Source organism: Rhinatrema bivittatum, chromosome 8 (genome assembly GCF_901001135.1).
Source record: "Rhinatrema bivittatum chromosome 8, aRhiBiv1.1, whole genome shotgun sequence".
Taxonomy (NCBI): domain Eukaryota; kingdom Metazoa; phylum Chordata; class Amphibia; order Gymnophiona; family Rhinatrematidae; genus Rhinatrema; species Rhinatrema bivittatum.
The window spans coordinates 154,373,090-154,388,168 of NC_042622.1; the positions used below are offsets into that span (position 1 = coordinate 154,373,090).

The following is a 15,079-nucleotide window of genomic DNA, read 5'->3' on the forward strand; positions in this document are numbered from 1 at the left end:
CTTTGCTTTTGGCGACTCCTATATCTCCTTCACCTTAAAAGTAAGTTTTGTTTAACTCCTTTTCCTCGCCTTCAATAGCAGTAACAATCAACTAGTTAAGGAAGTTAACTGATAGCTCTCAAGAGTTTAGTATAAGACTTTCTTTTTCAAGTTTTATTGTGTGTTGCATATTAATATGCCCCACACTAAAAGGAAGGGAAAGCTGAGGGAATCTGCAGTAACATCTTCCCCAGCGAATCCCAATCAATCTAAAATTGAGAGTTTTTTCAGTTCAGTCCCTTGGACTACTCCTGAGGGAAGCGCTGTGAATCCAGCTTCAGAGCTAAAGCCGGGTTCACCTGCTTCAGATGTTACACTAAGCCCGGGAGCACCGTCAACCCCTTCTCCCCCCTTTTTGGAGAGCCATCTAGAAAATGTTCCTTTTGAAAAGAAATTTTCAACATTTGTATCATCTGAAAGGGAAAAAGAAATTCCTGAGGATACGGGAGAAAACCATATTCGAGGGAATATTGGTGGAAGCTCTATTAGGGGAATGGAGGAGGGACCCACCAAAGAGCACCAGGAGGTGCTGGATATTGGAGGGATAGGAAAAGCCATTAGAACTCCCTTAAATAAACTGGAGAAACCATCTGTTATTACACTAGATTCAGTATGGATGGCAATTGTAACTTTGGAAAAAGCTATTTCTAAGCTGACTGAAGTTACGATGGAAATGAATGAAAGAATTGTAAAATCAGAGCAACAGATCGGAAAACAAAATTCACATATTGAAGAACTTGAGTTGAAAGTTACACAAATTCAGAAAGTTCAAGTGGGGTTATTGCAAGGAGAGAGGAGCCAGATGAAAAATCTTGAAAGACTGGAAAATGATTCAAGATTCTTGAATCTTAGAGTCATTAATTTTCCTCAAAGTAAATATATGTCATTACATGAACAATTTAAAAAATATCTGAACGAAATCTTAAAAATTCCAACAGAAGCCATACCACCGCTGGCAAAGATCTATTATACTTCATTTAAAAATGTGAAAGAAAATCAATCATCTCCATTAAATGTGTCTGAGTTATTAGAATCATCTGACAATGACCCGGTGGAAAAGAGTGGAACTGTTTTAGTAAGATTTGTGTTCCCATCGGATAGAGACACAGTTCTAAAGTTATTTTTACGTAATAGATCTGTGAAATTCTATAACTATCAAATATGGATATACCCGGATATTGCTAAAACAACGCAACGAAAAAGGAAAGAATTTTTGGAATTGAGACAATTAGTTGAGCAGATTGGTGCCCAAATGACATTGCGATACCCATGTAAATGTTTATTAAAACTCAATGAAGTTAAATATGTGTATTTTGAGCCTCCGGATTTAAAAATCTTCTTGGAGGCAAAAAATTTAGGGAATAATAATGGCTGAGAATTTGACGTAAAATGGAAAAAATAGGGTGCTGTACTTTCTTTTTTCCTTAAATATATTTAAAGAAGAGCTCTATATGATATAGATTGTTTACTGCTAAAAATTTCATAGTAACATGGGTATAATATCTTGGATTTTTATGTAAAGTGATATGGGAACTTATTGAATTTAGGTTCCAATATTATTTAAAACTTTTTGCGTACTTTGTGTATAATGAGATAATATTACCCGCATTCTGTTTTGACATGTTATGTCATAATAATTGAAAAATTAATAAAGTATAAATAAAAAAAAAAAAATAAAAACACTGGGGTGACTGGTACATGGCTTTCTTCTAACCCACACTCAGTTTTTTGTTGGTTGCAACAACATTTTTTTTATTTCTCTGTGCAGAGCTCCTGTAGCATGAAACTAGACAGTCTGAGGTCCACATTAAAAAGCATTTAGCCGGCTAACACAGAATTTAGCAGGCTAAATGAATATTTGGGCACATATCCAGCTAAATTCTAGCCGGCTAATAAGTTAGGTGGCTAGAACTTAGCTGGATAATTTAAGGGCATTCCAGGGGCATAACTTGGAAGAGCTAAGTTAACCGGCTAACTCCGATATTCACAGTTAGTTGGATGATTTAACAGGCTAAGTCTGGTTGAGCCAAAGAATTGTCTTAAAGTTGCCAGCTACAGTTAGCCGGCTAACTTTAAGAATAGAGTGGCTGCACTACTGAATAACCCTCTAAAGTTAGCCAGATAACTTTAAGAATAGTGCGGCTGCACTACTGAATAACCCTCCAAAGTTAGCTGGATACGTTTATCTGGCTAACATTGCTGTGTCTAAATATGGACCTCCAAATGTTTGTTTCTTCCCATCCTATCCCACCCCCCAACCTTTTCGTTGATGCCATGTGGTCTGGTGGTATCAGATGTAACTGAATGCAGTGCGGGCTTCGGATGCCATGTGCATTCTGCAATAACTTGGCAAAAAAAACCAAAAAACCAACTGCACTTGGGTGCTTTGATCAACAGGTCACTTTATTTATAGCGCAACAGTCCCATTTTCTCTTGCATTCACCCTTGGCACTGTAGAGCTGTGGCACCCCAGAAGTGGGCGTTGGACTGCTGTAGTTCCAGGAGGTGGTGCTCTATCTCCTCTGCATCTTCGGGGAAACGATCAACGAAGGAATGAATCAGACCTGCTGCACTGCCCTCGTACTCCACCAACTGTGGGGGGTCATCTTTGCCTATGGGAGGTGAGTGGGAGACAAAGGAGACTCAGATCTGGTTCGCTGCTCTATTTATTTAATAATAATGTGGTGTTATGTGGTGCCAACCACCCTAACAGGGGTGCAATGAAATGAGAGATGCAGCCACATCTGGGAAGTCTCTAAAGAGGATGTGCCTAACCTATGGGGTAAACTGAAATACAGGGAAATAGTTATATAATTTTTTTGTTTAAAAGCATTTACAGGCTGTCTATACTACAATTCTAAGCAGCATACAAAAATAAAACATACACAATCACAAGTAACATACTGTAAAACAAAACAAACAATACAACCAGCCAACATATCATATCACTTTATGCTTAGAATAGATTTCCTGAGGGAATGGTGCTTCATGCTCCCTCTCTTGCCTCAGACAAATCCAGTCCAATCCATTCATCTTATTGAGGCTGCTTTTAAGTCTTAACCTCTGGTAATTCCACTTACAGCCTTATTGAGTTTAACCATTTTCTTAATAAATGAGATTCCGTCTCTGTATGTCTGTCTTGATTAATTTGTAAGATCTACTGCGAAGGGACTGTTTCTGTACAGCCTTTCCGTATTACAGTAGAGGTTTGGAATACGGTCTCTCATTTGTCACCTGCGTGTCTGCCTGTAGTTTGGGGATACAGGAGGGTTTGGGGATACGGTTCCTCACCTGTCACGTGTGTGTTGGCCTGCACAAACATCTTGCGGGCCTCTTTCCGCAGTAACACAGTCTCTCTCAGTGCCAGGAACCGGTATGGCTCATCATCCAAAACAGCAGAGTAATACTCGTACATTGCCCGTCCCCCTTCCACATCCGCTGTTGACTTAAATACCTGAAACACAGTGCAGGGTGGAGGAATGTCTTGGTTAGTGCATCTTTCAATAATTCTCACCCATCCCACCGTCCTCTTTCAGGTCCTCCTATAGCAGCCTTTGCCGCCACAGACTTTTCATCTGGGGTTATATGCAACCAGTGACGACACAGCCTCCACTGGTTGAGCAGTGAGTGAGTGAGTGAGTGAGTGTGTGTGTGTGTGTGACATTGTTTCCAACAGGGACCAATGATGGGAGTTCAATATCATCCGAGGTTGCTGACAACGCTCCCTTAAAAATTCACAAAATTAATTTATAAGGAGTCACAATTTTAAGCAAACCTACACTTGTACCCTCCCCCAAACTGCAAGAAACAGATGGGTATAAACAAGGGACACAAAAAATGAAAAACAATGGGGTAGATTTTATAAATTTGCGCAGGCGCGAACAAAAGTACGCTGGATTTTATAAGATACACGCGTAGTCGCGCGTATCTTATAAAATCCGTGGTCGGCGCGCGCAAGGGGGTGCACATTTGTGCAACTTGCGCGCACTGCCTGTTCCCTCCGAGGCCGCTCTGAAATCGGAGCGGCCTCGGAGGGAACTTTCTTTCCACCCCCCCGCACCTTCCCCTACCTAACCCACCCCCCCCGGCCCTATCTAAACCCCCCCCCCCTACCTTTGTTAGCAGATTTACGCCTGCTGAAAGCAGGCGTAAATCTGCGCGCACCAGCGGTTGCTGGCGCGCCATCACCTGACCCGGAGGCTGGTCCGGAGGCCTCGACCATGCCCCCAGGCCGGTGCCATGCCCCACGGTCCCGCCCTGAACCACCCCCTGACCCCGGACACGCCCCTTTTACGAAGCCCTGGGACTTACACGCATCCGGGGGCTGTGTGCGCGCCGGCAGCCTATGCAAAATAAGCTGCCGGCGCGCAGGGCTTTTAAAATCCGGCCCAGAATATACAGTGTTACAGATAGTGCTATGTCCTATATGCAGGGCTACGATTGCTTTAGCAGGAAGAAACAGGAAACAAAGATTAATGAAAAAGTTAAGTCTTACTTATTCATTTCCTGAATCCTACCAGATCAGTCCAGATGAGGAGTTTATATCACTCTGCCAGCAGATGGAGATAGAGGACACAACTAATTTTAGTGATATCATTGCCACTATTAGGAATGCCACTATATTTATGTCAAAGCAACTGAGTGGAAAGAACTGCAATAAACTATGAAGCACCTTAGAAACAGAAGAGACACCTCCAACATATCTCCCCTCATGGAATTCCAGTAAGAATTAGAAGGGGAGAAGAAGAACAGCCAGAAAGGATGAATAGCGAACCCTTGGATTCTCTCCAAGAGAGAGACTGTAAACCTTCTGAAGACCTGAAAATTCTCAGCCATGGATAAGCAAATCAAAGCCACTGACTTCCCAAGAGGGTTCTGGAATGGTCTAGCAAGATTCAAGGAAAGCAAATTAGTAGGTAAAACTTAATTTCTCCTTCCTTATCATCCTGCTAGACTAGTCCAGGTGCATGGGAAGTACCCAAGCCCATTCTAAATCAGGTGGGAAGAAGCCAGGACTACCCTGAGAACACCTGTCCCAAATGCTGCACAGAACCAAAGTGCAACATACAAAGCATAACATTCTTATTAAACCAAAACTAAAATAGCCCTCCATTACCACTCAGTCAACTACCAAATTAACCAAATGCTTGAGCGAACAGCCATGCCTTTAAGGTGGGGCTTCCCAAACCTGTCCTGGGGACCCCACTGCCAATCAGGTTTTTAGGATATCCACAATGATTATGCATGAGATAAATTTGCATATCATGGAGACTCAGTATATGCACATTTATTTCATGAATATTCATTGTGGTTATCCTGGGGTCCTCAGGACAGGACAGGTTTGGGAAGCCATGCTTTAAGGCTTGCACATCTAACTGGTAATGTTTAGTGAACAAATGTAAAGAAGACCATGCCTTATAAATGTTCTCTGGAGCAGCTGTTGTTGACTCAGCACCAGAGAAAGCCCAAGTCCTTGTAGAATGTACATGAAGAATCTCCAGAACCTGGCAGCCCTTCAGCAAATATGCTGAGGAGATCTTCTTTTTGATCCACCTAGTCCAATACAATTTTGAAGTTACCGCTTCCTTGCGCAGTCTGCCAGACAGCGTATCAGTCCTCCTAAAGGAATTAGTCAGCTTTAGATATATGAAGAGGATTCAATGAACATCCAAGAGGCAGAGAAATCTATTCTGAGCAAGCCATTCTCCCCTCGGGAATGCTAGGAGAGAGGTTGTTGTATGGCTAAGATGAAAGGCGATGCGATCTTGGATAAGAAGGACGGCACTGAATGAAAAGTGACTGACTCAGCTGAAAACTCAAGGAGGGATCTCTGCAAGAGAAAGCCTATAATTAAGAAATATATCTAGCTGAACATATGATTACTAGAAATACCCTCTTCAAGGAAAGATCCTTTCAAGATACCTGTCTGGTAGTCTTGAAGGGAGATCCCACCAGAACATAAAGAAGCAGATTAAGGTCCCGTCTTGGAATAAGGCCCTAAAGTGGGGACAAATATGTTTACCAGGTGAAGAAAACAGGAGACATCTGGATGGGAAGCCACTGAGACCCCTTGAATGCAACCCTTATAACAAAAGGTAGTCGCAACTTGAACCATGAGAGAAATAAGGGCTAAGTCCTTGTCAAAATCTCTTTTCAGGAAGGTCAAAATGGTTGGGATGTCTACTCACTAGGGCAAAACAGACAGAATATTGCAACTCACTTCAAAGAGACAAAAACCCAAATAGAAGCCAACGAAGTAGAGATCATATGGGCCCTCAGCAAGGTGGAGATCATTGCTATAGAATACTCTTTCTTGCACAAGTCCTTTCAAGGACTAGGCTGTAAGTCTAAAAACAGTGCTGGATCCTCCATCAGAACTGGACCTTGATGCAGCAGCAGCCGGGGAGCTGGCGAGGTACACACTGGTCTACAGCTGCACCTGTCTTTATGGCCAGTATGGAGCCATTAGAATGACTGTTGACAGATGAGCCACTATTCTTCTTAGAGTCCTGCCTATGAGAGGCCAAGGAGGAAAAAATGTAAAGAAGTTTGCTCTTCAGCCGTATCTGAATTAAGACATTGATTCCACTGGAACCCCTTTCCTTCCAGCAAGTGAAGAATCTGTTGGCTTTGTAGTTCTTGCGAGTTGTCATCAGGTCTATGTGAGGGATGCCCCATTGGTCTATTATCTTTTGGAAAGCTTCCTGGCTGAGCTCCCAGTCTTCGGGGTCCACTATATTCCTACTGAGGAAATTGGCATGGACATTTTCTACCCCTATAATGTGAGCTGCTGAAAGTTGCAGGAGGTTCCATTTTGCCCACTAGAATAGCAGACTTGCTTCCTGGCCATTTACACAAAGCTACTGCCATGGCATTGTCTGAAAGCACCCAGGCTGCTGCTCTCTTCACCAAAGGTAGGAAATGCAGCAGACTGAACCAGCTGGCCCTGGTTTCCAGCCTGTATGGCTCAACAGTCCTCCTCTTTGGACCAGATTCCCTGCGCTACCTAGTTGAGACAGTGTCCCACCCAGTCCATTAGGCTCACATCCAAAGTAAATACAGTCTGATCAGGGAGCTCCAAAATCATTCCCTTTGAAAGATTCATGGGAATAGACCTAGAAGGGGGAAACAAATTTTGTAGTCCTGAGATTTTTGAGACCAGCATGACAAAAAGGAACTCAGATGGAACTGCATATGAGCTCTGGTAAGAGGGACCAAGTCTTTCTTTTTTTTTTTTTTTTTAATTTCCTGTTGTCTGTGAAACCTCTCAAGACGATGCCTGAGAAATACCCTAAGATTTGAATATCTCAATGAATTTTCAAGAAATTCTAATTTCTTTTCAATAACCACTTCTGATTTTACTATTGTTTCTTGTAACTTTTCCATTTTCCCCACCCTATCTTCAACTATGGCCACTTTATTGTTACAAATAGAAACAGAATTCTCTATACTTAATACTTTCTGTTGGAAATTATTAGTATTCAAAGTTTATTTTATTATTGCCTGCTCCAAAGACTTAATCGCAGTCCATAACGTGTCCATGGTGACCTCTGAAGATTTTGGATGTAAAATAATCTCCAACTCTTTCCTGGTTTCTTCCTTTCCCCCCTATGGGAGGATCTCCACTCCTTAAAAGTTCTTCCATATTTTTACTTAAATCTACAACGCCCTCATCCAACTCGAGAGAGCCAGTAAGATATTCTATATTTATTCCAGGTGGGGAGGGAGTCATAGGAGCGCCAGGACTTAGAGAGATGTCTTGTGCCTGTAGGCTTGCTTCTCGCTCTAAAGCTCCGTCTACTGCAGCTCCTTCCATTGGCTTATCAGTTGTTGCCATGAAAAAAAGAGGAAATTTGTGGCTGGGATGGTTATGGGAGTTGAAGTTTGATTCTCCCTTAACCGAGCCTTTCTTTTCGTATGAGGCATAACTTAACAAAGAATAATTCCAAATCCCCTTTTTTCATGTATCTCTGAATTTATTCCCAAATGCCTGAATAGTGGGGGCTTGAGGAGAAAGTAATATAAGGTATATTTACTTGCAATACCTTCACAATTTGGAAAAGACTTCCAGACCCGAAATGGCAAAAGTTCAAACTAAGCCACGCGCCGACGGCTCCTGCGTGCGCCGGAGGGGCGTCTTTTATAGTTCTTCCGGGCCTTAAGATGATGTCATCAGCCCGCTCCAACTCAGCACCTCAGGGTTGGGGCAACGCCAACTCTCTCCAAATTCCAGAGGTAATATTTTCAAGCAGTAATTATTTTAGCAGTTCAGGAACTACCTTCTCCTCTCCCGGAGGATTAATTGCAGGAGGGGCGTCTTTTATAGTTCTTCCGAGGCCCTAAGATGATGTCATCAGCCCGCCTCCAACTTGGCGCCTCAGGGTCGGGGCAACACCAACTCTCTCCAAATTCCAGAGGTAATATTTTCAAGCAGTAATTATTTTAGCAGTTCAGGAACTACCTTCTCCTCTCCCGGAGGATTAATTGCAGGAGGGGCATCTTTTATAGTTCTTCTGGGGCCTTAAGATGATGTCATCAGCCCGCCTCCGACTCGGCGCCTCAGGATCGGGGCAACACCAATTCTCTCCAAATTCCAGAGGTAATATTCTCAAGCAGTAATTATTTTAGCAGTTCAGGAACTACCTTCTCCTCTCCCCAAGAGGGACCAAGTCTAAGATGGTTGACACGCATCCCTGAAGTTGTAGATAATCCCAAACCCAGGGAATTCTCCACAAAAGAAAGTCTTGCACCTGAGCCAACATCTTGGTTACTCTTTCCTGTGTTAAGAAGTCTCAGCCCACTCTAGTATTGAAGCGAACCCCTAGATACTCCAGCGACTAGGAAGGAATCAGATTACTGTTCACATAATTCACTACCAAAACCAGTTCAATTAGTACTTGAGCATCTTGCCGAGGCTGACTGGCTCTCCTGCAGGACTTGGAACATATTAGCCAGTCATCTAGGTAGGGATGAACCATAATACCCTCTCATCTCCTTGGAAAAGTTTCTTGGCGCCATGGCAAGTCCGAAGGCAAGAGCTCTGAACTGGCTAATTCTTAACATGCAAAACCACAGAAGCCTCTGATGATCTTACCTGATGGGACCTTAGCCTGGCCTTGGACCACCTCTCCAGTCATCAGCAAAAACCCTTGCCTAAGTCCTGCCAGCTCCGGCACCCAAAGACTCGAGGGGAACGTGGGCTGGTAAAGGTGAAACTCCTGACAGGTCCCTGCTTCACCTGGCTCTGCCTGCTGACGGTGAGAACCTGCAGGGCTCCCCCCTGCTAGAGTCAATCTTGCCTCAGCCCAAGGGTCCATGAACACAACAGGAACCTTATAGCAGGACCACACAACCTCTGTGCAGCTAGTGGCTGCAAGCTATGATGGCCTCTGCAGCTACGGGAGGCACCAGAGCTGTTCTTCCCAAAAAAACACCTGGAGCCTGCCCAGTGAGCTGCATGTCCTTAGTGTAGCTGGCAGCTCCAAGCAGCATAGGCCTTTACAGCCACGGAAAAACCACGGCTGAACTTGTTCCCCTTGCCTTTCTAATTTTTTTTTCACGTACTTTATTTAACATTGACAGATCCAAGATGAGAAGAAAAAGGAAGGAAGGCCAGAGGTGGGGGTCCTGAAACCCTTTTTGGTTCAAATGAACTCTGGGAGCCACCTACCTTTTCTCAAAAAACCCCTACTGCAATGCATTATTATTAGGCCTACCTGCTTCTTCCACCAGACCGCTCCAACTTCTGCAGAACTCAGCTGCCAGAATTCTAACCTATACTAGGAAAACTGAACATATAGCCCCTATTCTAAAAGAATTACATTGGCTTCCTATCACACATCGTATCCAGTTTAAAACCCTATCATTAATCCATAAGACCCTTTATAATGACAAAGTTGAATGGCTCACTGCTGCCTTCATGTTCATACCCCTCAAAGAACCACAAGATCAGCAAGTAATGGGACATTACCCATTCCATCCCCTAAATCAGCACTTCTTAACTCTATTAGAGAAAGAGCTCTATCCATCGCTGGGCCACAATTATGGAACTCCTTACCACAAAACTTAAGACTTGAACCAAATACTAGAACATTTAAGAAAGGAGTAAAAACCTGGCTCTGTCAACAAGCATTCTCTTAACTCTATAGTTCAAGTTAGATGATTTAATAATTTATTTTTTCTTATTGGTTTTTAGATGTTTTATTAAGAATTCTATGTATTTTATGATTTTATGATTATAATTCTGTAATTCAAATGTATTTTAATTGTGTATTTGACATTTTACTGTAAACCGATGTGATGTTTGCTATGAACGTCGGTATATAAAAACGAATAAATAAAATAAATAAATACCTAGGCCTGCTAGCTAGAGCCTGCAGGGGAACACTCAGGGCCAGACCTGGTACCTGTTCAACTAGGACAACAATTATTATAAACTGTTGTCCTAGGAGCTGAAGGACCTGCTTAACAAGGGAAGCAGCCCAAAGACTGCTGCCCTGGGAGTGGTACCAGAACCTGTTCTACCAGGCCAAGGCCCAAAAACCTGGGAGCCCAGCAAAAATTCTACTTCACCAGTCCAGCACATGCCACCATCTGCTAGAGACAGAGAATACTGGCAAAAGCCTGATCTACACCACTTCTAATAGGGACAATAATGTTACTAAAAAGAGCTGTGACCTTTGTCACTGTCTGCTATAGGGTGCTAAAAACCCGTGAGTCTGGACTGATCAAGCAGGATGATAAGGAAAATGAAATTGAACAATTTTATCTACATTTTTTTGTCAGGTGCCCTTGAAGTCCACCCCAGTTCCCTCTTTGCAAGCCCTACCGATAACTGCAACCACCCAAAATAATTTAAAAGTAGAAGCATTGCCCATGCAAGACAGCATCAGAGTCTGAGAAGAATATATATTTAATGGTGAGAGGGAAACGCCAGCAACAGAGTAGGGAAGATCGTACTATGAAATTCCCTTCCATGGGAAATCTGGAAGCATTCCTGAAACACCATTTCAAAACCACCTCTGTCCTACCTGCAGCCGCCGGAGGAACCTCTCTATTGCTGGTCTCCCCACGGAGAGTATCTTGCTCCTGTCCAGAGTGATAAGTGCATCGGGCCTTCCATCCTCACCAACTGTGTGTTGGACAGACACCAGCCCCTCTCCAGCTTCCAGCAGCACTCGCAAGATGACGAACCTTGCTTGCATATGTGCCTACACGTGGTGGGAGACAAAGAAACCATGATAGAGCATGTGGGGAACAGCATCTGAGATAGCAAGGCAAGGAATAATTTAAGAATCCCGATGCAGTGGTCTGATCAGTTCTGGGTTTCGATATGAGCTCTACTAGCTAGGGAGGTGAGAAGCACAAAGCTGTGACTCTGTCAGATTGGAAACGTGAAACCAATCAGGCTATATGTAAAACCAGGACTGGCCAAAACTACTTCAACAAAGCAGCTTTAAATTACTCCCTTGTTCAATAGGGTCTACATTGTCATCTGCCTTATGTATAGACAGACTGACATAAACTCACACACAAACCTAAAGAAGTACACACATGCATACAGAGAATACACAGACAAAGATATACTTGCATGAGTACAGATGTATGCCCGGGGCAAAGGTAAAGACATATATAACACAGTTCCACCTAGGTGACTTAGAAACTGAGTCTCCTTGATATGGACCCTAAAGTGATTGACTGGGTTAGAAACTGGTTGAGTGAAATCATTCCAAGGAGGGACATTATTACTCTTGTGCCATAGGGACTGGTCTTTGGACCAGTTATTTTCAACGTTTTTGTAAATATTGCAGAAGGACTATCAGGAAGGGTTTGCCAAAATCTGCAACAGGGTAGACCATCCAGGTAGGTGTGGAAAACATAAGGAGGGATTTAGAAAATATTGAGAAATGATCTAGAATTTGGCAACTAAGATTTCATGCTAAAAATTGCAGAGTCGTGCATTTGGGCTGCAAAATTCCAAGGAAGCACTACATTATAGGAGGTGACATTCCTTTATACATGAAACAAAAGTGGAAACTGAGGGTAATTATATCTGATGACCTTAAGGTGGCCAAAAAGGTGAATAAAGCAACAGCACAAGCCAGAAAGATGCTTGGGTACATAGGAAGAGGAATGATCAGCAGAAAAAAGGAGGTGATACTGCCTCTGTAAAGGTCCCTAGTGAGACCTCATTTGGAGTCAATCCAGAGGGACACCACTAAAATGGCCAATAGTCTTTGTTATCAAGCATATGGAGATAAACTTAAACATGTATGCTCTGTAGGAAAGGTGGGATAGGGGAGATATGTTAGTAACATTTAAATACCTCCAAGGTATCAGTACCCAGGTGGTGGGCCTCTTTAATGGAAGAGAGGCACCGGGACAAAGGATCATGGGATGAGGATCGAACAGGGTAGATTTGATCAGAATGCAGCTGCTCGTGTTTTATTTGCTACAGGAATTAGCGAACACATCACTCCCATACTAATGAGACTCCACAGAATTAAGTATAAAACAATCAGGTTGATTCATAAATTACTGGCAAAAATTGCCTTGCCGTGGATTAGTGTAATGCTCAGAGTCTATAACCCCCCTCGTGCTTTAAGATTGTCACAATCTAGCTTAACTGATGTACCCTCTGCACATCTCACAGAAACTCATTGTAACCCCTGTGATGGCTGAACCTGGATAATAATTCCAGAGGCCATAACTCAAATTACAGTTCAAGCAGTTCACTTTCAGACTGTATCAAACATTACTGCAGGGTTCTCTGAGTGGTGGGGGAAAAAGATTACTTTCAAGGCCCTTCACATTGCAACTCTTAATTCTCAGTTCACAGTTCTTGTACACAGCAGTGTTGGCCACAGCATGAATAAGAAGAAACAAAGTTCTTTAAAGTGATTGATTCACTGTAGATGGTACAGTGCTTCCAAATACATTTGTTGACGTCTCAGTCTTGTTTATGTTTAAAATGTTAAAGCTGATTGATTTAGAGTTTAGGTTGATGATTTCTTCCCTTCCACAGGTGTACAGCAAGTGGATTGCTTCCCTCACAATGTAGGTGAAGTATCAAAGATGGATTTCACATTATACAATCATTTATCTCCTTCCTTCTCTATGCTATCTCCTCACACTCCTTATTTTCCTCACAGTACCTGCATGGCACCAATCCTTCTCTTGCTCCTCTTTTCCAAATCTCCAGTAGATGTTCCTGGGCCCTTCTGTGGGTCCATTCCAACTCCCAGTCTCCCCTTCTCACCAGGATGGCTGTAAGTCATCCTTCTCCTTGGATTTTGATGATCTAAGGTTCCTCTTTCATTATGGGAACCTCTCCCATATAATGGTAAGAAGAAAGGCTAAAGAGGTTAGGGCTGTTCAGCTTGGGGAAGAGATGGCTGAGGGGGGATATGATAGAGGTCTTTAAAATCATGAGAGGACTAGAGCAGATACATTTGAATCAGTTATTTACCCTTTCAGATAATACAGGGACTAGGGGGAACGCCATGAAGTTGGCAAACAGCACATTTAAAACAAAATTATTTCACTCAATGCATAATTAAGCTCTGGAATTCATTGCCAGAGGATGTGGTTAAGGTGGTCAGTATAGCTAGGTTTAAAAAAGTTTTGGATAAGCTCCTGGGGGAGAAGTCCATAAACTGCTATTAATCATGTTGACTTAGGGAATAGCCACTGCTTATTACCAGCATCAATAGCATGGGATCTATTTAATATTTGGGTTCTTGCCAGGTATTTGTAACCTGGATTGGATACTGTTGGAAAGAGGATACTGGGCTTGATGAACCCTTGGTCTAACAAACAGGCCGATACAGTACAGTGTGCTCCGACGGAGCGCACTGTTAACCTGCCCTTGGACGCGTGTTTTCCCTTACCCCTTATTCAGTAAGGGGAGGAAAACGCGCGTCCAACCTGCGGCACCTAATAGCGCCCTCAACGTGCAAATGCATGTTGATGGCCCTATTAGGTATGCCCACGCGATATAGTAAGTAAAATGTGCAGCCAAGCTGCACATTTTACTTTAAGAAATTAGCGCCTACCCAAAGGTAGGCGCTAGTTTCTGCTGGCACCGGGAAAGTGCACAGAAAAGCAGTAAAAACTGCATTTCTGTGCACCCTCCAACTTAATATCATGGCGATATTAAGTCGGAGGTCCCAAAGAGTAAAAAAAGTTGAAAAAAAAAAATTTAAATGGGCCGGTGGCTGTCGGGCCGAAAACCGGACGCTCAATTTTGCCGGCGTCCGGTTTCCGAGCCCGTGGCTGTCAGTGGGCTCGAGAACCGACGCCGGCAAAATTGAGCGTTGGCTGTCAAACCCGCTGACAGCCGCCTCTCCGGGCTAAAAGGAGGTGCTAGGGACGCGCTAGTGTCCCTAGCGCCTCCTTTTGCCCGTTTCTACCGCACCACCTAATTTAAATACTGCATCGCACGCACAGGCGAGTGGCCTGTGCGCGCGCCGCGAGAGCAGGCATTCGTCCGCTCTCCCGCGGACTTTAATGAATCGGCCCGCTAGTGAGGCAACTTCTTATATTCTTAGTAAATAAATTAACTTAATTGAGTCCCTATGTAATGGGTACTCCAACATAAATAAATCAATTTACAAATGTAAAAGGGACTGAGAGGGTGGAAAGAAACACCCATCCAAATAAAAAGGCTCCATGGAGGTATTAAGCAACAGAAAAAAATCAGGGAATAGAATAAGATATGCTACCTCTAAAAAAAACCCAACAACACAGGGAATCCACATAGTTAAGAAAGTGGCAATGCTCTAAATACCAGAGGAGCTTACCATTTACTGCTTCCAAATGTGGGAGCTATACATCCACAAGATTACTATTATGTCTCATCCCCACACTAATGGGATAGTCTGCTAACAGGCTGATGCCATATCATGTGCTCAGGCTAGCGCACAGGTTAACCTGCGGTTGGACGAACGTCCATAATCCCTGATGCAATAAGGGGATCAGTGTGTCCAAAATTCACACTCAAACCAGCATGTAGCTAATAGCACTCATCACAATTAAATGC

At 43.2% G+C, this 15,079-nt stretch overlaps 1 protein-coding gene across 1 annotated transcript in view; it reads right to left on the reverse strand.

Annotated features, from left to right (window-relative positions):
- Window positions 1–2,421: 2,421 nt before the first annotated feature.
- The window catches only part of DPP3 (dipeptidyl peptidase 3), a 118,231-nt gene continuing 105,573 nt past the window's right edge, over window positions 2,422–15,079 (reverse strand). The window contains exons 16-18 of the mRNA XM_029613091.1: window positions 11,070–11,249; window positions 3,331–3,493; window positions 2,422–2,651 (exon numbers count right to left, since the gene is read on the reverse strand). Coding sequence (XP_029468951.1) covers window positions 2,479–2,651; window positions 3,331–3,493; window positions 11,070–11,249 — 516 coding nt within the window. The 3' untranslated portion in view covers window positions 2,422–2,478. The remainder of the gene's footprint in view (window positions 2,652–3,330; window positions 3,494–11,069; window positions 11,250–15,079) is intronic.